The sequence below is a fragment of the Bombina bombina genome, chromosome 3, assembly GCF_027579735.1.
Source record: "Bombina bombina isolate aBomBom1 chromosome 3, aBomBom1.pri, whole genome shotgun sequence".
Lineage (NCBI taxonomy): Eukaryota > Metazoa > Chordata > Amphibia > Anura > Bombinatoridae > Bombina > Bombina bombina.
In genome coordinates, this window is record NC_069501.1 from 81250903 (window position 1) to 81276884 (window position 25982).

General features: G+C 38.5%; 1 protein-coding gene across 1 annotated transcript in view; it reads left to right on the forward strand.

Annotated features, from left to right (window-relative positions):
- Nucleotides 1-25982, forward strand: part of TMPRSS3 (transmembrane serine protease 3) — a 269277-nt gene that overhangs the window by 84203 nt on the left and 159092 nt on the right. The window contains exon 5 of the mRNA XM_053705154.1: nucleotides 17910-18033. Coding sequence (XP_053561129.1) covers nucleotides 17910-18033 — 124 coding nt within the window. The remainder of the gene's footprint in view (nucleotides 1-17909; nucleotides 18034-25982) is intronic.

Sequence of the window (25982 nt, forward strand, 5' to 3'; positions counted from 1 at the left end):
AGAGTATTTAGTTTGTGTAATGTATTCACATGCCTAACACCTAGGGTGTTCACATTTAAAATTACCTTTAATTTATGCTAAATGACAACCTCCTTGTACTAGTGGTTTTAGGAATAAATCAGCTTGTAAGATTGGGAGATATTTGCAAATAATATTAAAAACTTCACAATATTGGTTACTAAAATTTGTAATAAATGTAAGCTAATTATCCTCCTTCCCTTTCAAATGTGTATCTTTTCTTGGTTTATCTGTCAGTAACTGTTCAAAAGATACGTTATCCACTGCATTTCTTGCATCTTTGATAACTATCATTGAATAGCCCCTAGCAGGTAATTTACTGGACAATTTGGTTTTCTCTTCCCGGTAAAACCTATAATCTTAACAGTTCCATTTAATTTGTGTAAATTGTCCCTTATTCACAAAATAAGGGAAATGTTTAGGATGGCAACTTCTAGCATGTCACAAGGAATTGTGGAAGATAGGTTTTCTGTACGCTGTAGAATCAATTTGATCATCATGCCCCCCAATCAATTTAAGATCAAGGCAACACATTTCCTCATATTGATATTCAAAAGTAAAGTTTAGAACCAATTAATTGGTATTCAAATATTGTATGAATGCTCTGACTTGTTGACAGATGCCTGACCAGATAAATATCAAATCCTCAAAAAATCTTTTGTAAAATCTTTTTATTCCTATCTCAAAAGACCTGGAACAATATTCACCAACCCATGTACAGGTTGGCATATAAGGGGGCACATTTAGCCCCAGTTGCAGTTACAAGTCTCTGGAGATAAAAAGTACCTTCAAACATGAAATAATTGTTACTCAACATGAATTCCAATACTTTCAAAACAACATAATTGTGTGTATGTTTAAAAAAAAGAACTTGAACCTCATTGTGGTATAGAGAAAAAAGCTGTATAGAGGAAAATAGCTGTAATGACCACTGTAAGCTAATTATACATTCTATTCCAAGTAACATCTTGTATCAAGTTCATTAGATGTTTAGTATCTCAAATATAGCTACTGTAAATAAATGCCTAACAAGAGGTTGAAGTAAAAAATCCAACCACCCTGAGATAGGCTCAAGTAATGAACCTATTCCTGATACAATAGGACAACCTTTTACATCCCCAAGGATTTATGTGATGAAAAATGGAAAGACAGGGTCAGAAATGGTCAAGGAGTCTGTATGGTGGTCAATGAACCCTTTACCAACTGTTTTATCAATAAGTAGGGCAATTTTCTTCTCATAGTTATGGAAGGATACCTACCCAAAGTTACGTGCAGTATATCACAAAAGTGAGTTCACCCCTCTCATTTTTGTAAATATTTTATTATATCTTTTCATGTGACAACACTGAAGTATTGACACTTTGCTACAATGTAAACTAGTGAGTGTACAGCCTGTATAACAGTGTAAATGTGCTGTCCCCTCAAAATAACTTAACACACAGCCATTAATGTCTAAACCATTGGCAACAAAAGTGAGTACACCTCTAAGTGTAAATGTCCAAATTGGGACCAACTAGCCATTTACAAGGTCTCATGTGTGAATGGGGATCAGGTGTGTTAAATTTGATGTTATCGCTCTCACACTCTCTCATACTGGTCACTGGAAGTTCAACATGGCACTTCATGGCAAAGAACTCTCTGAGGATCTGAAAAAAAGAATTGTTGCTCTACATAAAGATGGCCTAGGTTATAAGAAGATTGCCAAGACCCTGAAACTGAGCTGCAGTATGGTGGGCAAGACCATACAGCGGTTTTACAGGACAGGTTCCACTCAGAACAGGCCTCGCCATGGTAGACCAAAGAAGTTGAGTGCACGTGCTCAGCGTCATATCCAGAGGGTGTCTTTGGGAAATAGATGTATGAGTGCTGCCAGCATTGCTGCAGAGGTTTAAGGGGTGGGGGGGGGTCAGAATGTCAGTGCTCAGACCATACGCTGCACACTGCATCAAATTGGTCTGCATGGCTGTCTTCCCAGAAGGAAGCCTCTTCTAAAGATGATGCACAAGAAAGCCTGCAAACAGTTTGCTGAAGACAAGCAGTCTAAGGACATGGATTACTGGAACCATGTCCTGTGGTCCGATGAGACCAAGATAAACTTATTTGGTTCAGATGGTGTCAAGCATGTGTGGCGGCAACAAGCTGAGGAGTACAAAGATAAGTTTTTCTTGCCTACAGTCAAGCATGGTGGTGGGAGTGTCATGGTCTGAGTCATGAGTGCTGCTGGCACTGGGAGCTACAGTTCATTGAGGGAACCATGAATGCCAACATGTACTGTGACATACTGAAGCAGAGCATGATCCCCTCCGTTTGGAGACTGGGCTGTAAGGTAATATTCCAACATGATAACGACCCCAAACACTCCTCCAAGATGACCACTGCCTTGCTTTAGAAGCTGAGGGTCAAGGTAATGGACTGGCCAAGCATGTCTCCAGACATAAAACCTATTGTGGGGGATTTTAAAAATGCATGGGACAAGCATAAGGCTATCCTAAAAACTAGATAAGTTTATACTGTTAGGTAATATCGGGCCAACTTGCTGGGCCTATGGCTCTTATCTGCCGTCAATATCTATGTTTCTATTGAGCATCTGTGGGGCATCCTCAAACAGAAGGTGGGGAAGCACAAGGTCTCTAACATCCACCAGCTCCGTGATGTCATAATGGAGGAGTGGAAGAGGACTCCAGTGGCAACCTGTGAAGCTCTGGTGAACTCCAAGCCCAAGAGGGTTAAGGCAGTGCTGGAAAATAACGATGGCCACACAAAATATTGACACTTTGGGCTCAATTTGGACATTTCCACTTAGGGGTGTACTCACTTTTGTTGCCAACAGTTTAGACATTAATGTCTGTGTGTTGAGTTATTTTGAGGGGACAGCAAATTTACACTGTTATACATGATGTACACTCACTACTTTACATTGTAGCAAAGTGTCATTTCTTCAGTGTTGTTACATGAAAAGATATAATAAAATATTTATGAAAATGTGAGGGGTTTACTCACTTTTGTGAGATACTGTATGTATCCTTGTCATTCAACTGGCATAGTGCCTCTTGTATGTAATCATTATGGTTCATGACCACCACACTCCCCCCCCCCTTTTCTGACTGTTTATTAACTATGTTTTTCACATTCATTCAGAGACTTTAATGCTTACCTTTCTTGATACTAAGGTTGGGGATAACTTGCATGTTGTGAGTAGCTAATGAAGTAAGATCTTCCTCTACTTGCTTTTGAAATAACTCCAACACTTTACATCAGCTCTGTATAGGGTAACATTTGGATCTAGGCTTGAATGAATAGTGGATATGATCCACACTCCCTCGAACTGGAGATTTTGATTGCCTAGATTTTGATAGCTAATCTCACTAAGCTAAGTCACAGACACAACAGATATCTTGAACTTCCAGTGAGGGTCCTAGATCATCATGTTGCAATATATCCTGATTCTGTTGCACAAAAGTGCTTTTTAGGTCAAAAGATGAATAAACCTTTTGACATCAATTAAAGTTTCAAATAAGTCCCTATTCAGGACATACTGTATCTCATAGCTAATCCAAGCACTTTGTGCTCTACAACACTTAACTGTGTTTTGGATAGGTTAATCACAGCATGTGTACTCATTTCATCCTGTTACCTGTTTCCCTCAATTAGTATCTGTATCTTCCTGTTTCAGGAGTACCAATTCCTCCATTTTTCGGTTCTGACTCCCTGCCTGAAAAACCTGGTCCAGACATTGATGCTCATCAGTGTCTAAGCCTGCTGTTTTATGACTGCTAGTTGAGGCTCTAGTAATAGCTCTTTTCATGTTGGTATTGTGTCTGGAAACATAGGCCTAGATTTGGAGTTCGGCGGTAAAAGGGCTGTTAACGCTCCGCGGGCTTTTTTCTGGCCGCACCATAAATTTAACTCTGGTATCGAGAGTTTAAACAAATGCTGCGTTAGGCTCCAAAAAAGGAGCGTAGAGCATTTTTACCGCAAATGCAACTCTCGATACCAGAGTTGCTTACGGACGCGGCCGGCCTCAAAAACGTGCTCGTGCACGATTCTCCCATAGGAAACAATGGGGCTGTTTGAGCTGAAAAAAAAACCTAACACCTGCAAAAAAGCAGCGTTCAGCTCCTAACGCAGCCCCATTGTTTCCTATGGGGAAACACTTCCTAAGTCTGCACCTAACACCCTAACATGTACCCCGAGTCAAAACACCCCTAGCCTTACACTTATTAACCCCTAATCTGCCGCCCCCGCTATCGCTGACACCTGCATATTTTTTTTAACCCCTAATCTGCCGCTCCGTAAACCGCCGCAACCTACGTTATCCCTATGTACCCCTAATCTGCTGCCCTAACATCGCCGACCCCTATATTATATTTATTAACCCCTAATCTGCCCCCCTCAACGTCGCCGACACCTGCCTACACTTATTAACTCCTAATCTGCGAGCGGACCGCACCGCTACTATAATAAAGTTATTAACCCCTAACCCGCCTCACTAACCCTATCATAAATAGTATTAACCCCTAATCTGCCCTCCCTAACATCGCCGACATCTACCTTCAATTATTAACCCCTAATCTGCCGAGCGGACCTCACCGCTACTATAATAAATGTATTAACCCCTAAAGCTAAGTCTAACCCTAACACTAACACCCCCCCTAAATTAAATATAATTTTAATCTAACGAAATAAATTAACTCTTATTAAATAACTTATTCCTATTTAAAGCTAAATACTTACCTGTAAAATAAATCCTATTATAGCTACAATATAAATTATAATTATATTATAGCTATTTTAGGATTAATATTTATTTTACAGGCAACTTTGTAATTATTTTAACCAGGTACAATAGCTATTAAATAGTTAAGAACTATTTAATAGTTACCTAGTTAAAATAATAACAAATTTACCTGTAAAATAAATCCTAACCTAAGATATAATTAAACCTAACACTACCCTATCAATAAATTAATTAAATAAACTACCTACAATTACCTACAATTAACCTAACACTACACTATCAATAAATTAATTAAACACAATTGCTACAAATAAATACAATTAAAATAAACTAGCTAAAGTACAAAAATAAAAAAGAACTAAGTTACAAAAAATAATAAAATATTTACAAACATAAGAAAAATATTACAACAATTTTAAACTAATTACACCTACTCTAAGCCCCCTAATAAAATAACAAAGCCCCCCAAAAATAAAAATTCCCTACCCTATTCTAAATTAAAAAAGTTACAAGCTCTTTTACCTTACCAGCCCTGAACAGGGCCCTTTGCGGGGCATGCCCCAAGGATTTCAGCTCTTTTGCCTGGAAAAAAAAAACATACCATACCCCCCCCAACATTACAACCCACCACCCACATACCCCTAATCTAACCCAAACCCCCCTTAAATAAACCTAACACTAAGCCCCTGAAGATCTTCCTACCTTGTCTTCACCATACCAGGTTCACCGATCCGTCCTGGCTCCAACATCTTCATCCAACCCAAGCGGGGTTGGCGATCCATCATCCGGTGCTGAAGAGGTCCAGAAGAGGCTCCAAAGTCTTCTCCTATCCGGCAAGAAGAGGACATCCGGACCGCAAACATCTTCTCCAAGCGGCATCTTCAATCTTCTTCCATCCGGTGCGGAGCGGGTCCATCTTGAAGCAGGCGACGCGGATCCATCCTCTTCTTCCGTTGTCTCCCGACGAATGACGGTTCCTTTAAGGGACGTCATCCAAGATGGCGTCCCTCGAATTCCGATTGGCTGATAGGATTCTATCAGCCAATCGGAATTAAGGTAGGAATTTTCTGATTGGCTGATGGAATCAAGTTCAATCCGATTGGCTGTTCCGATCAGCCAATAGAATGCGAGCTCAATCTGATTGGCTGATTGGATCAGCCAATCGGATTGAACTTGATTCTGATTGGCTGATTCCATCAGCCAATCAGAAAATTCCTACCTTAATTCCGATTGGCTGATAGAATCCTATCAGCCAATCGGAATTCGAGGGACGCCATCTTGGATGACGTCCCTTAAAGGAACCGTCATTCGTCGGGAGACAACGGAAGAAGAGGATGGATCCGCGTCGCCTGCTTCAAGATGGACCCGCTCCGCACCGGATGGAAGAAGATTGAAGATGCCGCTTGGAGAAGATGTTTGCCGGTCCGGATGTCCTCTTCTTGCCGGATAGGAGGAAGACTTTGGAGCCTCTTCTGGACCTCTTCAGCACCGGATGATGGATCGCCAACCCCCGCTTGGGTTGGAATGAAGATGTTGGAGCCAGGACGGATCGGTGAACCTGGTATGGTGAAGACAAGGTAGGAAGATCTTCAGGGGCTTAGTGTTAGGTTTATTTAAAGGGGGGTTTGGGTTAGATTAGGGGTATGTGGGTGGTGGGTTGTAATGTTGGGGGGGGGGTATGGTATGTTTTTTTTACAGGCAAAAGAGCTGAAATCCTTGGGGCATGCCCCGCAAAGGGCCCTGTTCAGGGCTGGTAAGGTAAAAGAGCTTGTAACTTTTTTAATTTAGAATAGGGTAGGGAATTTTTTATTTTGGGGGGCTTTGTTATTTTATTAGGGGGCTTAGAGTAGGTGTAATTAGTTTAAAATTGTTGTAATATTTTTCTTATGTTTGTAAATATTTTATTATTTTTTGTAACTTAGTTCTTTTTTATTTTTTGTACTTTAGCTAGTTTATTTAATTGTATTTATTTGTAGCAATTGTGTTTAATTAATTTATTGATAGTGTAGTGTTAGGTTAATTGTAGGTAATTGTAGGTAGTTTATTTAATTAATTTATTGATAGGGTAGTGTTAGGTTTAATTGTAACTTAGGTTAGGATTTCTTTTACAGGTAAATTTGTAATTATTTTAACTAGGTAGCTATTAAATAGTTCTTAACTATTTAATAGCTATTGTACCTAGTTAAAATAAATACCAAGTTGCCTGTAAAATAAATATTAATCCTAAAATAGCTATAATATAATTATAATTTATATTGTAGCTATATTAGGGTTTATTTTACAGGTAAGTATTTAGCTTTAAATAGGAATCATTTATTTAATAAGAGTTAATTTATTTCGTTAGATGTAAATTATATTTAAGTTAGGGGGGTGTTAGTGTTAGGGTTAGACTTAGCTTTAGGGGTTAATCAATTTATTAGAATAGCGGTGAGCTCCGGTCATCAGATTAGGGGTTAATAATTGAAGTTAGGTGTCGGCGATGTTAGGGAGGGCAGATTAGGGGTTAATACTATTTATGATAGGGTTAGTGAGGCGGGGTTAGGGGTTAATAACTTTATTATAGTAGCGCTCAGGTCCGCTCGGCAGATTAGGGGTTAATAAGTGTAGGCAGGTGTCGGCGACGTTGAGGGGGGCAGATTAGGGGTTAATAAATATAATATAGGGGTCGGCGGTGTTAGGGGTAGCAGATTAGGGGTACATAAGGATAACGTAGGTGGCGGCGCTTTGTGGTCGGAAGATTAGGGGTTAATTATTTTAAGTAGCTGGCGGCGACGTTGTGGGGGGCAGGTTAGGGGTTAATAAATGTAATACAGGGGGTCGGCGGGGTTAGGGGGCAGCAGATTAGGGGTACATAAGTATAACGTAGGTGGCGGTCGGGCAGATTAGGGGTTAAAAATTTAAATCGAGTGGCGGCGATGTGGGGGGAGCTCGGTTTAGGGGTACATAGGTAGTTTATGGGTGTTAGTGTACTTTAGGGTACAGTAGTTAAGAGCTTTATGAACCGGCGTTAGCCAGAAAGCTCTTAACTCCTGCTATTTTCAGGCGGCTGGAATTTTGTCGTTAGAGCTCTAACGCTCACTTCAGAAACGACTCTAAATACCAGCGTTAGAAAGATCCCATTGAAAAGATAGGATACGCAAATGGCGTAGGGGGATCTGCGGTATGGAAAAGTCGCGGCTGAAAAGTGAGCGTTAGACCCCACTGACTCCAAATACCGGCGGTAGCCTAAAACCAGCGTTAGGAGCCTCTAACGCTGGTTTTGACGGCTACCGCCGAACTCCAAATCTAGGCCATATTTTGTAGGAGTTGGTTTATATTGATATTGAGCACCTTTGGAGTCCATTTCCCTTTGTTCAAATCTGAGAATAGACTTATCTGCCTTCCTGTCAGTGGCTGAGCCACTGTTCTTAATAATGGGTTTAAATTTAGGTTTTACTACTTGATTAGATTTAAATTCATTATCAGATGTCACAACTCATCTGATAAAGAATCTGTATAGTCCCAATTTGAAACCATTACATTATACTCCTAATTGGAATCAGTATCAGAAAAGGTAACTAATTTATATCTGCTTGTAGACCTAGGTCTCCTTGTCTTAGATCTGAGTTGACTTCTTGATTGATTTCATGATGATAATATTTTGATTCTCTAGCAATGTTTTCGCTAACACCCTATGTTGATTAATCATGATTTATATTACTACTGGGAGCTTCCTACTGATTGGAGGCTGCACATACAGGTGCTTTGTGGCTCCTTCAATGATGGAAAAAAAAAGTATGAAGAAAATTATAAGAGTGCTACTGGACAGCACATGAAGAGTGCTACTGGACAGCACATGAACAGTTCTACTGGACAGCACCCGAAGAGTGCTACTGGACAGCACATGAAAAGTGCTACTAGACAGCACATAAAGAGTGCTACTAGACAGCACATGAAGAGTTCTACTGGACAGCACCTGAAGAGTGCTACTGGACAGCACATGAAGAGTGCTACTGGACAGCACTTGAAGAGTGCTACTAGACAGCACATGAAGAGTTCCACTGTGCAGCACCTGAAGAGTGCTACTGGACAGCACCTGAAGAGTGCTACTGGACAGCACATGAAGAGTGCTACTGGACAGCACATGAAGAGTGCTACTGGACAGCACATAAAGAGTGCTACTAGACAGCACATGAAGAGTTCTACTGGACAGCACCTGAAGAGTGCTACTAGACAGCACATGAAGAGTTCCACTGTGCAGCACCTGAAGAGTGCTACTGGTCAGCACATGAAGAGTGCTACTGGATAGCACCTGAAGAGTGCTACTGGACAGCACCTGAAGAATGCTACTGGACAGCACCTGAAGAGTGCTACTGGACAGCACCTGAAGAGTGCTACTGAACAGCACATGAAGAGTACTCTACTTGACAGCACCTGAAGAGTGCTACTGGACAGCACATGACGAGTGCTACTGGACAGCACATAACAGTGCTACTGGACAGCTCAAGAAGAGTGCTACTGGACAGCACATGAAGAGTGCTAATGGACAGCACCCGAAGAGTGCTATTGGACAGCACCTGAAGAGTGCTACTGGACAGCACATGAAGAGTGCTACTGGACAGCACATGAAGAGTGCTACTGGACAGCACCTGAAGAGTTCTACTGGATGGCACATGAAGAGTGCTACTGGACAGCACATGAAGAGTGCTACTGGACAGCACATTAAGAGTGCTACTGGACAGCACATTAAGAGTGCTACTGGACAGCACATGAAGAGTGCTACTGGACAGCACATGAACAGTGCTACTGGACAGCACTATTTGTTTTCGTACCTGAAGCATGTGTAACTTATAGTTGTCCAGGAAAATATGTCTAAGGTAGAAACCCTAGCAGAAACTAGAAGTGAAGAATACTTTACTGTAAGGAACTAATTATTATCTCATTTTTGTAGGCAGAGTTAACAGCCCTTATGATTTCCTTGAAGCAAATAAATGTGCACCTAGATTCTGCAACTCTGAAAGTAGCTAGAGAATTTCTACTGGCTTCTCATACCATACAATCCTTTTTCAAAACCTTTGAAGGGACAAAGAGGTATTAAACAAACTTACATGTTTGTATAAATTTTCTTTAACAGGGGAAAAAACCCATCCCACAATCCCATGATTATTTAAATATTTTAAAAGAAAATCTGACTTTGAATTTGGTAATTGTAAATTTTCTAATTTTCAATAGAACTTCCACAGCACTGGTATTACGAGTCTGCCTGGGAGGTCAAAAAGTGAGCGGTACAGCCTATACTGTCAATCTGCAAACTATTCACTGCCCTCTGGTGTTTTTTTTCCCTCTCCTGTAACTCTCTTCTGGTACATGAATAGAGACCCTGTCAATCTGCAACTATTCACTGCACTCTGGTGTTTTTTCCTCTCCTGTAACTCTCTTCTGGTACGTAAATAGAGACCCTGTCAATCTGCAAACTATTCACTGCACTCTGGTGTTTTTTTTTCCTCTCCTGTAACTCTCTTCTGGTACGTGAATATTTACATAGAGCAAATGATTTTAGTTTGTTAATTTAGTCCTACATTTGTTGTACTGTTATCCAATGTCTTATTTCTAATGTTCAGTTAATTGCCATGTGATGTTCAATCCTTATCAATACTTGCTATTATTCTAAAATGTATAGCTGTCTTATTCCATAGTTTTAACCTCCCCAAATTTTATTGTCTGTTTACTTAACATCTCACCCTGACCAGACCAGAATCTAACTTTCCAATTGGCCTTTCCAATTGTCTTTGATTAGTAACCAACTAAATTTAGTGGACTCAGCTGACTGCCCTGCCTGTATATATTTCACACTAGTTTGGGATGTGCATTGGCCCGGGCAGTTGTACATTGTAACAATAGCATATGTTCACATTTTCAAAGTGAACATTTTATAAGTGAGGCATTAGCAATATAATTATACAAGAATTGGACAAGGATTGGGCAAGGGGCAAGAAAAAGGCAGGTACTTTTGTAATATTATGTTTGATATACCTTACTGTTTTCTTATGCAATTGCTACTGTAATACTGTGCCTTATGTGTTTAACTGGTTCCCTCTTTTGTAAAAATGCCTAATATCTTCATATTCCTTTTTGCTGCCTTTTGTCTCTATAACAAACTACATTATTCAATTACTCCTTCTCCCTCTCCACCTGCACTGTTCATTAGCCCATCTCTCTTAAACTCACCTTACTTTTGTACTCACAAACTTTACCTATTCCTAAACACTCTCTCTCCCCCCTGCACCTTGTCTCAAAAGCAGTCTCATTACTGAAAATCTGTATCTCATCGCACGTCACTCTCCTTCTTGCTTTTACTAACTGCTGGTGACATCTCCCCTAATCCTGGTCCCCAACAACTGCCTAGCCGTGCACATCCATGTGTACCATCCCAAAGACTCAAAAAACAAAACTCTGACAACCTTACTCACATTCCTCTTGCATCAAAAGCCACTACCCCTTTCACTTGTGCACTCTGGAACTCTCGCTCTGTTTGCAACAAACTCACTTCTATACATGACCTCTTTATCTCTCACTCCCTCAACCTTCTGGCCCTAACAGAAATCTGTCTCTCTCCCCTAGACACAACATTCCCTGCTGCTCTGTCACATGGGGGTCTCCACTTCAGCCACACTCCTAGGTCTGGTAATAGACAAGGAGGTGGTGTAGGCATTTTACTTTCCTCTCGTTGCACGTTTCAACAAATACATCCCATCTCTTCCCTCACATTTTCCTCATTCGAAACCCACATGATTAACTTATTCTCTCCTCTTTCTATACGTGTTGCAGTCATATACCGTCCTCCTGGCTCCTCAACTCAATTTCTAGATCACTTGGCTGCCTGGCTACCTTATTTCCTTTCCTCAGACACCACTTCCCTCATTCTTGGTGACTTCAACATCCCTATTGACAATCCCACTGCCTCCACTTCTGCAACTCACTTCCTCTTTCGGTTTGTCACAATGGACTGATTCTCTCACTCACAAAGATGGTCACTCCCTTGACCTGATCTTTAGCTATCGATGCACTCTCTCAAACTTCACAAACTCCCCCTTTCCTCTTTCTGACCACCATCTCCTTACTTGCAACATATCATCCCTCCCTACAACTCTCCCTCCTTCTGCTCCTCACACCAAACTGCATAGAAGCATTATGTCATTAGATCAACAACAGTTTTCTAATTCCCTCAAACCTCTCCTCTCATCCATCTCCTCCCTTTCCTGCCCTGACCAATCTATCTGCCACTATAATTCCACCCTTACATCCGTCCTTGACAATCTCGCCCCTCTTACCATATCTCAGAAATCAAACACTCATCCTCAGCCCTGGCATACTCCTCTGACACGATACCTACGCAGATGTTCCCGTACTGCTGAGCGGTACTGGAGAAAATCTAGGAGTTCAGCTGATTTTCAACATTACAAATTTATCTTGAACTCCTACTATTCTGCCCTTAATTTCCATAAGCAACACTACTTCTCTACTCTTATCTCTAATCTTTCTTCAAACCCAAAACGTTTGTTCTTCACTTTCAATACTCTTTTCCGCCCTCCCCCACCTCCTAATACAACTTCTCTGTCAGCTCAAGACTTTGCCAACCACTTCAATAACAAAATTGACTTCATCAGAAATGAAATCAGCTCTCAACATAATTCCATTCTCTCACCCCTCAAATGCTCTCAATCAACCACAACCCACATAACCTTAAACTTAGCTCATTCTCCCCTGTTACTGAGGAAGAAGTTTCGGCACTTATACTGGGCTCTCACCTCACTACCTGTCCCCTTGACCCTATCCCCTCACAGCTACTCCCCTCCCTCTCTGCTACCCTTACCCCTATACTCACACACACTTTCAACCTCTCCCTCAGCACCGGTATATTTCCCTCATCGCTGAAACATGCACTGGTCACACCTATCCTCAAAAAACCTTCCCTTGATCCTACCTCCCTATCCAATTACTGCTCTATTTCCCTCCTCCCTCTTGCATCAAAGCTTCTTAAAAAACTAGTTTATGCACGCCTATCCCATTTCCTTACAATAAACTCCCTCCTTGACCCATTGCAATCTGGATTTCGTCCCCATCACTCCACAGAGACAGCAATTGTTAAGGTTACTAATGACCTACTTACAGCAAAATCAAAAGGCCACTTCTCTCTGCTTATCCTCTTTGATCTGTCCGCAGCCTTTGACACTGTTGACCACCCTTATTTGCTCCCAAACCCTCCAATCCTTCGGGATCTGTGACACAGCCCTCTCGTGGCTCTCTTCCTAACTGTCAAACTGTACCTTTAGTGTAGCCTTCTCTGGGGCCTCCTTTGCCCCGTCACCACTTTCTGTCGGAGTACCGCAAGGCTCTGTCCTCGGTCCCCTTCTCTTCTCAATCTACACGTCATCACTAGGTTCCCTAATAAAGTCCCACGGTTTACAATATCATTTGTATGCCGACGACACCCAAATCTACTTCTCTGCACCAGACCTATCTCCTTCCTTGCTAACCCGTGTCACTAACTGTCTTTCTCACATCTCTAACTGGATGTCCTCTCACTACCTCAAGCTAAATCTCTCCAAAACTGAGCTCCTAATTTTCCCCCCTTCTTCCAAAATCTCCACCCCCAATCTCTTTATAACTGTCAACAACTCCATCATTACCCCTACCCCGCATGCCTGATGTCTCGGGGTCACATTTGACTCAGATCTTTCTTTCACTTCTCACATTCAGTCATTGGCTAAATAAAGCCTGCCGCTTCCACCTTAAAAATATCTCTAAAATTAGATACTTCCATACACAAGACACAAATAAGATTTTAATCCACTCTCTCATTCTTTCCCGCCTTGATTACTGCAACTCTGTCCTCTCTGGTCTCTCCAACTGCCTCCTAGCTCCTTACAATCCATAATGAATGCCTCTGCCAGACTCATCTTCCTTACACATTGCTATTCATTTGCTGCACCTCTCTGCCAATCCCTTCACTGGCTTCCTCTTGCCTCTAGGATCAAACACAAAATTCTCATTCTGACATACAAAGCCATCAACTGCACTGCACCCCCCTATATCTCAGATCTTGTCTCCAGATACTCTCCACCCATCCCCTTTGCTCTGCTCACGACCTCCTACTCTCCTCCTCTCTTGTCATCTCATCAAACTCCCGTTTACAGGACTTCTCCAGACTGGCTCCCATCTTGTGGAACTTGCCTCGCTCCACAAGACTCTCTTCTAATTTAAAAAGCTTCAAGTGCTCACCAAAGACTCTACTGTTCAGGGATGCATACAACCTACACTAACCTTTCTTTATATCAGTTCCTCTCCTCCATTGCTATCCCCTGAACCACCTTAGCATGTAAGTCTAAGAGTCCAGCTGTTTGTAGATCACCTTCTTAAGAGCTGACTACAATAGTGCAACTCTTGGCAGGGCCCTCTACCCATTTGATCTCCCTATAATTGTTTTGTTGTACTCCGCATTTGTTTATAGCACTGCAGAATCTGTTGGTGCTCTACAAATAACTGATAATAATAATAATAATAATAATAATAATAATAATATACCGTCAAGATCCATACCGTAAACTGAAAGTCAGTAGTTATGGGTTTTACGCTACAAAGCCGTAACATAAAACTCATAACTAAAGCGCTAAAAAGTACACTAACACCCATAAACTACCTATTAACCCCTAAACCGAGGCCCTCCCGCATCGCAAACACTAAAATAAAATTATTAACCCCTAATCGCCACCACTATAATAAACATATTAACCCCTAAACCGCCACACTCCCGCATCACAAACACTAGTTAAATATTATTAACCCCTAATCTGCTGTCCCTAACATCCCTGCAACCTACCTACATTTATTAACCCCTAATCTTCCGCCCCCAACGTCCCCGCTACTATACTAAAGTTATTAACCCCTAAACCTAACCTTAAGTCTAACACTAACACCCACTAACTTTAATGTAATTAAAATAAATCTAAATAAAACCTAATATTAATAACTAAATAATTCCTATTTAAAACTAAATACTTACCTATAAAATAAACCCTAAGCTTGCTACAATATAACTAATAGTTACATTGTATCTAGCTTAGGTTTTATTTTTATTTCACAGGCAAGTTTGTATTTATTTTAACTAGGTAGACTAGTTAGTAAATAGTTATTAACTATTTACTAGCTACCTAGCTAAAATAAATACAAATTTACCTGTCAAATAAAACCTAACCTGAGTTACACTAACACCTAACCTTACACTACAATTAAATAAATTACATAAATTAAATACAATTAACTAAATTACAAAAACAAACACTAAATTACACAAAATAAAAAAAGAAATTATCAGATATTTAAACTAATTACACCTAATCTAATAGCCCTATCAAAATAACCCCCCCCAAAATAAACCCCCCCCTAGCCTAAACTAAACTACCAATATCCCTTAAAAGGGCCTTTTGCGGGGCATTGCCCCAAAGAAATAAGCTCTTTTACCTGTAAAAAAAAAATACAAACAACCCCCCAACAGTAAAACCTACCACCCACACAACCAAACCCCAAATAAAAACCTAAAAAATCTAAAAAACCTAAGCTCCCCATTGCCCTGAAAAGGGCATTTGAATGGGCATTGCCCTTAAAAGGGCATTTAGCTCTTTTTCTGCCCAAACCCTAATCTAAAAATAAAACCCACCCAATAAACCCTTAAAAAAGCCTACCTAAGCCACTAACCCCCGAAGATCCACTTACAGTTTTTGAAGACCCAACATCCATCCTCAATGAAGCCGGCAGAAGTCCTCAACGAAGCGGCAGAAGTCTTCATCCAACTGGGCAGAAGTCTTCATCCAGAAGGCATCTTCTATCTTCATCCATCCAACGTGGAGTGGGTCCATCTTCAAGACATCCGGTGCAGAGCATCCTATTTAATCGACATCTTCTTGAACAATGAATTCTCCTTTAAATGATGTCATCCAAGATGGCATCCCTTGAATTCCGATTGGCTGATAGAATTCTATCAGCCAATCGGAATTGAAGGTGCAAATATCCTATTGGCTGATGCAATCAGCCAATAGGATTGAGCTTCAATCCTATTGGCTGATCTAATCAGCCAATATGATTGAGCTCGCATTCTATTGGCTGATTGGAACAGCCAATAGAATACAAGCTCAATCCTATTGGCTGATTGGATCAGCCAATAGGATTTTTTCACCTTTAATTCTGATTGGCTGATAGAATTCAATTAGCCAATCAGAATTCAAGGGACACCATCTTGGATGAAGTCATTTAAAGGAGAATTCATTGTTCAAGAAGACGTCGATTGAAGAGGATGCTCCGCGCCGGATGTCTTGAAGATGGACCCCCTCCGCGCCGGATGGAGATAGAAGATGCCGTCTGGATGAAGACTTCTGCCCGGTTGCCGCTTCGTTGAGGACTTCTGCCGGCTTCGTTGAGGATGGATGTCGGGTCTTCAAAAACTGTAAATGGATCTTTGGGGGTTAGTGTTAGGCTTTTTTAAGGGTTTATTGGGTGGGTTTTATTTTAAGATTAGGATTTTGGGCGGAAAAAGAGCTAAATGCTCTTTTAAGAGCAATGCCCATCCAAATGCCCTTTTCAGGGCAATGGGGAGCTTAGGTTTTTTAGTTAGGATTTTATTTGGGGGGTTGGTTGTGTGGGTGGTGGGTTTTACTGTTGGGGTTTTGTTTGTAATTTTTTTTACAGGTAAAAGAGCTGATTTCTTTGTGGCAATGCCCCACAAAAGGCCCTTTTAAGGGCTATTGGTAGTTTAGTTTAGGCTAGGGGAGTTTTTATTTTGGGGGGGCTTTTTTATTTTGATTGGGCTATTAGATTAGGTGTAATTAGTTTAAATATCTGATAATTTCTTTTTTTATTTTGTGTAATTTAGTGTTTTTGTTGTTGTTGTAATTTAGCTAATTGTATTTAATTTATGTAATTTATTTAATTGTAGTGTAAGGTTAGGTGTTAGTGTAAATCAGGTTAGCTTTGATTTGACAGGTAAATGTGTATTTATTTTAGCTAGGTAGCTAGTAAATAGTTAATAACTATTTACTAACTAGTCTACCTAGTTAAAATAAATACAAACTTGCCTGTGAAATAAAAATAAAACCTAAGTTAGATACAATGTAACTTAGTTATATTGTAGCTAGCTTAGGGTTTATTTTGTAGGTAAGTATTTAGTTTTAAATAGGAATTATTTAGTTATTAATAGTAGGTTTTATTTAGATTTATTTTAATTACATTAAAGTTAGTGGGTGTTAGTGTTAGACTTAGGGTTAGGTTTAGGGGTTAATAACTTTAGTATAGTGGTGGCGACGTTGGGGGCGAAAGATTTGTGGTTAATAAATGTTGGTAGGTGGCGGCGATGTTAGGAGCGGCAGATTAAGGGTTAATAATATTTAACTAGTGTTTGCGATGCGGGAGTGCGGCGGTTTAGGGGTTAATATGTTTATTATAGTGGCGGCGATGTCCGGAGCAGCACATTAAGGGTTAATAAGTATAATGTAGGTGTCGGCAATGTTGGAGGCAGAAGATTAGGGGTTAATAAGTGTAAGATGTTTAGACTCAGGGTTCATGTTAGGGTGTTAGGTGTAAACATAAATTTTGTTTCCCCATAGGAATCAATTGGGCTGTGTTACGGAGCTTTACGCTGCTTTATTGCAGGTGTTAGGCTTTTTTTTTAGCCGGCTCTCCCCATTGATGTCTATGGGGAAATCGTGCACAGCATGTAAAACCTGCTCACCGCAGCGCTGGTATTGGAGTGCGGTATGGAGCTCAATTTTGCTCTACGCTCACTTCTTGCCTGCTAACGCCAGGTTTTTGTAAAGCTGTAATACCAGCACTGTAGGGAAGTGAGCGGTGACAATAACTTGCAAGTTAGCACTGCACCGCTCATAACGCGAAACTCGTAATCTAGCCGTAAAATTACAATTATATAATAAGAAATGCTTATTTTATTAAAGAAACTTTACAGTTTTGAGAATTTATAAAAGATAAATATTACTCAGCCTAATCTATAAATAACGTTTACGTTTCATATCATGTCTAATTTAAATTACATAATGATATGCTTTTCCTTCAGTGTTGGCTGCTACAGATTGATAACTCTTAATATAATCTTTCTGTAATATTACAGTGAGACTGAGCGGAAAAAACGCTGTGTTGCAAGCCTACTCTGCAGGCACTTGGAGAACTGTTTGTTCAGATGATTGGAAAGCCTATTATGGGAATTTGACATGTAAGCAATTAGGGTTTTCAAGGTAATAAGGACGTGTTTTAGCAAATTTACATATGTTTCAGATGTGCTAATTTTTCAAGGCTGAATGTTAGTTACATGAACAAATTTAATACAAAGTTATCTTCACACCATTCTAAGGTGACCTTTGGAAAATTTTATCACACAACAAGCTAATTGGTTGCAGAGAAAAGTAAAATGTTACAGTCTGCATTATATTTAATATAATTATTGTTTTTTTTAAATCTTAGTTTGTTGCGAAAAAAATATAATTAAATATACATTATGAAATGTAAAGTTTAAAATCAAACTGGTCTGTATTTGTTGTCTATATAATTTAAAAATATAATTTTTTTTATATAGTAATAAAGTGACTTAGAACATCAAATATATATGTTGACTATGCTCAAATTGTATTTTTTTCTTTTAGAGACATCCAGTAAATTTACCGTCTTTTCTCCAATCAATTGTTGTCCATGTTGTTAAATTTATTACACTCAAAAAGTTGTTGATAACTATATAGATGTTATTACTACATTTTCGTTCAGAGGAATAAATGAACCCTTACAGATCTGTTTATTTATTAAAGCAACATGTTACTTTATGAAGACAAGGGGGCATCATTCAATAAAAGTGCACAAGTGCTAAAGGCAGCTATGCTGCAGTAAAACCTAGCCATCTTTGAGAAAGAACAAGCGAAACGCGTCAGTTATTGTGATTGTGGTCAGTAAGTTCTGCTGAATTGTAATTTTTTTTCATTTTACTAATACACTGGATGTTTTACTAATCACTGCTCAATTCCTCTAACTGTATCTATGTAGCTATGTTTGGGATAGTCAATTGCAGCAGTACAATTAGTAGCCTTTAGCACCCTTTGTATTTTCATGTATAATGGGGAGCTTATTTACTCTGGGTGTTTTCCTTTGTGGATTGCGCAATGGAGAAGCAAATGCTTATATTCCTTATCATTCCTGTAAGCTTTTAACTTGCAACTATTGGGAATGACTATTTTATTTGTGAATAAATCCATACAAGCTTAAAAAAAGATAAAAGCAATTGAATAACACTTAAACAATTGCAGGTACAAGGAAGAATTCTCTAAAGGCTGATCCTCTTTCAGTAAACCTAAGTTACAACATGGCAGATCCCATTGTTTTATAGACGCTAACATTTTACACTTATTTTGTCAATATTAAACAGCTAATGAAATTTAAAAAACACATCTACATGTCATTCTCAGACTAATCTTTTCTTTGATTGCATCATTCTATCTAGCAGTTATTTAATGTTTAATGTCCCTTTAAGCATGCACAGTTTAAGTTATAGACATAATAGTGTCCTGATTTGAAACATTATAAAACTAAAGCACAAATCATATTTGTAAACCATGAACTTGTACACAACCTAAATATGCTCATCAGAATGATAAAGGGACACTGTGCTCATAAAATGTCTGTCATATTAAAAATGCAGCAGCTACACATATGTTTTTTTATTTTATTTATTATTTATTTTATTTTACATGTAAAATAGTTGCTATAAAAGCATCTGCTATTTCAGATTAAGCTAATACAGTTGCATCAGTTGCGAACCTCTTGTGAGTACTCTTTGGTTAATAGATACTTCCTACTAATGCTCATTGGCTGATAAGTACTTCCTGTCAGTCCTCATTGGTTAATAGGTATTTTCTCAAAAGATTCACTGAGAATTAGTAAGACGTACCTTTAAGACAATTAACATTAGTAGGATGTGTAATACTGGTATATCAGTTTAGATAAAAATTTTAACATATTTTACGTCATATTTTTCAGAAGAAAATGACATATATATTTAAACTTTACTCATTCTAATGGATGGCAAAAAAATTAAGTGCAACTGTCCTGTGAATGATTTTAATTGAACAGAAGTTGCCCCCAGTTTTCTTGCTATGCATTGATTTATAGATTGAGTGAACTTTAAGTACCGGAGCCTCTGGTTGTAGGATTTTCTTTAAATGGTAACATTAGTCTTTCATTATTCAGATATGGTATTCTATTAAAAAATAATAATAAATAAACCTTCTGACTTCTATTTTTAAATTTACTTTGTTCTATTTGTATCCTTTGTTGATGTGCATGTGTATGTCTCACCAATACATACATTAAGAGAAGCGCTCTCTCCGGAACGAACAGCTCAGTAGTTTTTTCTATGGTGATTTATCACCTGAGAGCAGCCTCTTTTAGTCCAATTGTGCTTTTTACAGAGAAGAACTTTCCTGAAGTATATCAGTCTGATCCAGCCGAGTAAGGTCAGTCCAGCCCCGAAATACCAGGCAATCCCTCTCTGAACAAGGAACATGGAAACCCTAGACGATTGTTTCAGCCTTCTTTGGGTCTCATCAGTGAAGTGCAGTCATATTCATCTTAGCACATTGGGCAAGGAGTCCACTTTTGGTTTCCCTTATCATTGTTAGGGAGACTTCCTCAGCAACGAACAACAGCTTAAGTGAACATTTTTGAGCCTACCTAGGTATGCTGTTTAGCAAATGAATTTAGGTAATTTAAATGTATCAATTGTTTACTTAAAAAGGGTCAGAAATCTAACAGTACTGAAGAATTTTCAATTATAATAATGATGTAGTTAGAAGTAAACAAACACAGGTATAGATTATATGAATATTTTGTTTTAAAAAAATGTTGACAATAGAGATAAAAAAGTATCAAACACAGACTTAATAATAAAGTAATACCAATACATGATAAATAGATACTGTATTGTACATCAGTTAAAACAGACACACTTCATGCTAGCCACAGTTTGTTGGGAGTCTATGGCACAAACTATCTAAATAAAATAAATGTGATGATACTTAGAAAAGGTTAAACATAATAAAAATAAAATGATTAGTAGGAGTCATGTATGGACATCCTTAAAATGGGGAATTATAAAATTAGTTATTCGGGAAATGAGTGAAATAAATATCAGAACAGAGAGATTAGAGATAATTATTCCACCTTAACCCTTTAAGGACCGCGATGTACCCTGTACGTCACTGCCGGTTATTAAGGGTTTGTCTGGTTGGCGAGACTGCGCTATTTAAAAACACCCAAGAAAGACCAGCGACGTACAGGGTACGTTACTGGTCATTAAGGAGTTAAAGATTTGTAGGATTTCCAGTATGGGAGGTACCTCTTGCATAATTGTTTTGTTACCAATCAGTGAGGTTTGTGATTGGAACTATTAAGGTCTGAACATGGCGACAGCTAAAACGCATCAGCTGTATTAGCGATGTTGGGGTACTGTATTCCTCTTCCCAGGCATGTACAAAGCTGCCTGTTTTATTTTGGAAATAATGAAAGTTACTTATTTTTCAAAGCTACAAGTGCTCCTCAATTTATGATTTACTCCTCAAAAAAGGATACCAAGAGAATGAAGCTAATAGGAAAATCCAGTATTCCCAAACATTATCTTCTTATCATCAAACTTACTAATTAACTCTCACTTTCACAAAGGCACTTCACATTTGCTTCTGTGAAGGTCTCTGAAAACAACCCTGAAAATTCTTTAAATGGCGGTTTTTGAAACTTTTTAAATTAACGACATTATCCTGTTACAAAATTGATGTAATGTGAACAGTTTTACTAAATAAAAAGATAGCTTCTCAAATGGATTAGATTGGTTTAGAAAACACTTTGTAAAGAGGTCACTGACCTTGCATATTATTCGCTGTATTACACTTATTTTAACAAACACTTTGTAAAGAGGTCACTGACCTTGCATATTATTCGCTGTATTACACTTATTTTAACAAACACTTTGTAAAGAGGTCACTGACCTTGCATATTATTCGCTGTATTACACTTATTTTAACAAACACTTTGTAAAGATTTTAAAAACTGTTTTTTTTATTATCCGCTTCAACACTATTCCAATCAATCAGTGAAACAGCTCACAGCTTTATTCATGTGGTATGTTCTGGCATTTTTTCTTTAGCGTAATTAAACACATGAAAATAAACAAAATCCAACAATAACATTATTCCCAACATTTCTGGAGACTATCTTGGATAGGGAGGTGAATGGAATAATTATGCACAGTGACCCAGTGGTGTTTTATGGGCTGGGAAGCAGTGGGATGGAGGGATTATGGGCATGTCATTGATGGAGCCCAAGTGTGTCACGAGCACGGCAGGATGGAGTCAGGGCTGGAATAGACCCTATGCGCTAGGATATTTGCCTTGAGTGAGGAAGTTGTAGGAGGGACAATAGCCAAACTTCCCAGAATGTGACAATCCTGCAATATCTGGGACGTTTGCGAGTTATTCTATAAGCACATAGGGTATAAGAATTTCAAGAAATATAATGGAGCACCTGTACCAAGTTTAAGCATGTTCTTGCAAGGATTTTCATGACAGTAAAATATAAGTGACCATAATTAAAGGGGCATCATACCCCAATGCTGAAACCATTGAAAGTGATGCAGCATAGCTGTAAAAAGCTGACTAGGAAATATCAATGAACATCTCTATGTAAAAAAGAAAGATATTTTACCTCAAAATGTTCTAAGTATTCACACCCAATTGTAAAGGACTTTAAGCAGCAAATCAGTATAGCTGTTGTGGGACTTGCAAGGGAGCGTGACATGTTATTTCCCTATTCATTTTAAGGAAGTTTACTATGAAATCTCATGAGATTTTATTAAAACAGTTCATGATCTCAGCACTGCTGATGCTGATTGGCTGTTGTTCATTTCTTCCTTTTTTTTTTTTAAACTGCAGCTGGACAGCATCTGAAGTATAACTGTTTACAAAACACTTACTCTGGTGAGCTGAGGAAATTGTGAGGTAAAATATCTTCCTTTTTTACATAGAGATTCTCAGGTGATATTTTCCTGTCAGATTTTTGCAGTTATGCTGCATCACTTTCAAGTGGTTTAGCATATGAGTATTATGTCTCTTTAAAGTGAAACATAACAGATAGTGAATTCAATGCTGATTACTTAAAGATCAATATTAATCAATGACCAGTGGGCAATTAATCATTGCATATTATTTTGATGTATTTTATCATTAACAAATGTAAACCTCCAGAAACCTCCAGCTTTAAGGAAAGGAAAGTTCTAATTCAATAATAATATGTTCCTTTTTTTAATGTAATTGTTGCATTAGTGACACTAGGTGCTATGGGGTCTATCACATTCTTGCACTGTTTTCAGTAGATAACGATCAGTCGGCATCGTCGTGTTTTTCCAGAGATCACAATTGTAAAATGCTTTTGCTATTAATAACCTAATGCTCCAAATCTTTTCCTCCCGAAAATGTTATCTTTGCAATTAACCCCCCAAGTTCCTAATCCAAATGTGCAAGATTAATGACAAAAAGAAGCAGCAATTTCAGGGGTTTACAAATTATCTAACATTTTGAAAGACCTGTACGTTGAGTGATCTCTTTTAATAGTATGTAGTGAGACTAAAGGTGATGTCTATGTAATTAACCTTTTGCACTCCACCTCCATAGAGATATATGTGTATGTCTCTTTAAGGTATTTGAGCAGGGAATTATTGGTATAAGGAGAATGTGTACTTGTTGGGGTTATTGTTTTGGCTAATTTTTATTAACTTAAAAGGCTTATTATTAATTTGTCAACTTTAATTGATTGACAACAAAGCATTTGTATCTGGCGATATTGGTTCCTAATGTGATCCAATATGGCAGGAGTAACGTCAGTGTGTTTTGCCCAGAAGCAAACCAATGTTACATTCAAAAGCTTTCCAGGGTACTCAGTAATAATAAGAAAACATTTTTTCATGTAACATATTTTCAGCTAGCTCCCAGTAAAGCATTGTTGCTACTGAGCCTACCAGAAGTTTATTTGTCAACAAAAACTTATACTAGAAGTGTATTTTTGTCTTTACTGTCCCTTTAAAGGGACACTGAACCCAAATTTTTTCTTTCATGATTCAGATAGAGCATGCAATTTTTTAAAAAATATTTTATTTTGTACCAACAGTACAACAAAAATAATGGTCAAATTCAACACAGAAACAATACATTGAGAAATCTACATAGTGTTAATTTCACATGAGTCTATGTAGGCGGAGAGAAACTAAAGAGTAAAAGAGGATCTCATCATCATCGCAAAGTATATCAATTAAATAGTTATTCTGAGCTATTGGCTCTTTTTCTTTACTACGTATAATGTTGAGAATTTTATAATTATAACCTGGTAGAACTGCCACTGATGACTTGTAATAGAATTATCACAAGACCAATGGTTAACTCTCTTTCCCCTTCTCTCTCCTCCCTCTCCTCTTCTCCTTTTGTAATAGAGTATCTGCAGACAAATATTTGAGGGGGGTATGTGTAAATGTGTTCCTCTGTCTAGCTACCAGATACCTAGTAAGACTATTTTGGAATTTCTAAATGGAGGGATCAAGTAATCGATTTCAGTAGGTGGAAATATTTTTATGAATTTTGCCCATTTATTAAAAAAAAGATCTGTAGCTAGTTGTTCCACTAAGTATTGTTTTTTTAGATATTTCTTTACTTCCAAAATTGAGGGTAGAAATTTACTCTTCCATTTCTTAAAGATCAAGTTCCTGGCTGCCAAAATAACTAAGGCCTAGATTTGGAGTTCGGCGGTAGCCGTCAAAACCAGCGTTAGAGGCTCCTAACGCTGGTTTTGGCCGCCCGCTGGTATTTGGAGTCAGTGATTAAAGGGTCTAACGCTCACTTTACAGCCGCGACTTTTCCATACCGCAGATCCCCCTACGCCATTTGCGTAGCCTATCTTTTCAATGGGATCTTTCTAACGCTGGTATTTAGAGTCGTTTCTGAAGTGAGCGTTAGAGCTCTAACGACAAGATTCCAGCCGCATGAAAATAGCAGGAGTTAAGAGCTTTCTGGCTAACGCCGGTTTATAAAGCTCTTAACTACTGTACCCTAAAGTACACTAACACCCATAAACTACCTATGTACCCCTAAACCGAGGTCCCCCCACACCGCCGCCACTCGATTAAAATTTTTAACCCCTAATCTGCCGACCGCCACCTACGTTATATTTATGTACCCCTAATCTGCTGCCCCTAACCCCGCCGACCCCTGTATTATATTTATTAACCCCTAACCTGCCCCCCACAACGTCGCCGCCAGCTACTTACAATAATTAACCCCTAATCTTCCGACCGCAAATCGCCGCCACCTACGTTATCCCTATGTACCCCTAATCTGCTGCCCCTAACACCGCCGACCCCTATATTATATTTATTAACCCCTAATCTGCCCCCCTCAACGTCGCCGACACCTGCCTACACTTATTAACCCCTAATCTGCCGAGCGGACCTGAGCGCTACTATAATAAAGTTATTAACCCCTAATCCGCCTCACTAACCCTATCATAAATAGTATTAACCCCTAATCTGCCCTCCCTAACATCGCCGACACCTAACTTCAATTATTAACCCCTAATCTGCCGACCGGAGCTCATCGCTACTATAATAAATGGATTAACCCCTAAAGCTAAGTCTAACCCTAACACTAACACCCCCCTAACTTAAATATAATTTTTATCTAACGAAATAAATTAACTCTTATTAAATAACTTATTCCTATTTAAAGCTAAATACTTACCTGTAAAATAAATCCTAATATAGCTACAATATAAATTATAATTATATTATAGCTATTTTAGGATTAATATTTATTTTACAGGCAACTTTGTAATTATTTTAACCAGGTACAATAGCTATTAAATAGTTAAGAACTATTTAATAGTTACCTAGTTAAAATAATAACAAATTTACCTGTAAAATAAATCCTAACCTAAGTTATAATTAAACCTAACACTACCCTATCAATAAAATAATTAAATAAACTACCTACAATTACCTACAATTAACCTAACACTACACTATCAATAAATTAATTAAACACAATTCCTACAAATAAATACAATTAAATAAACTAGCTAAAGTACAAAAAATAAAAAAGAACTAAGT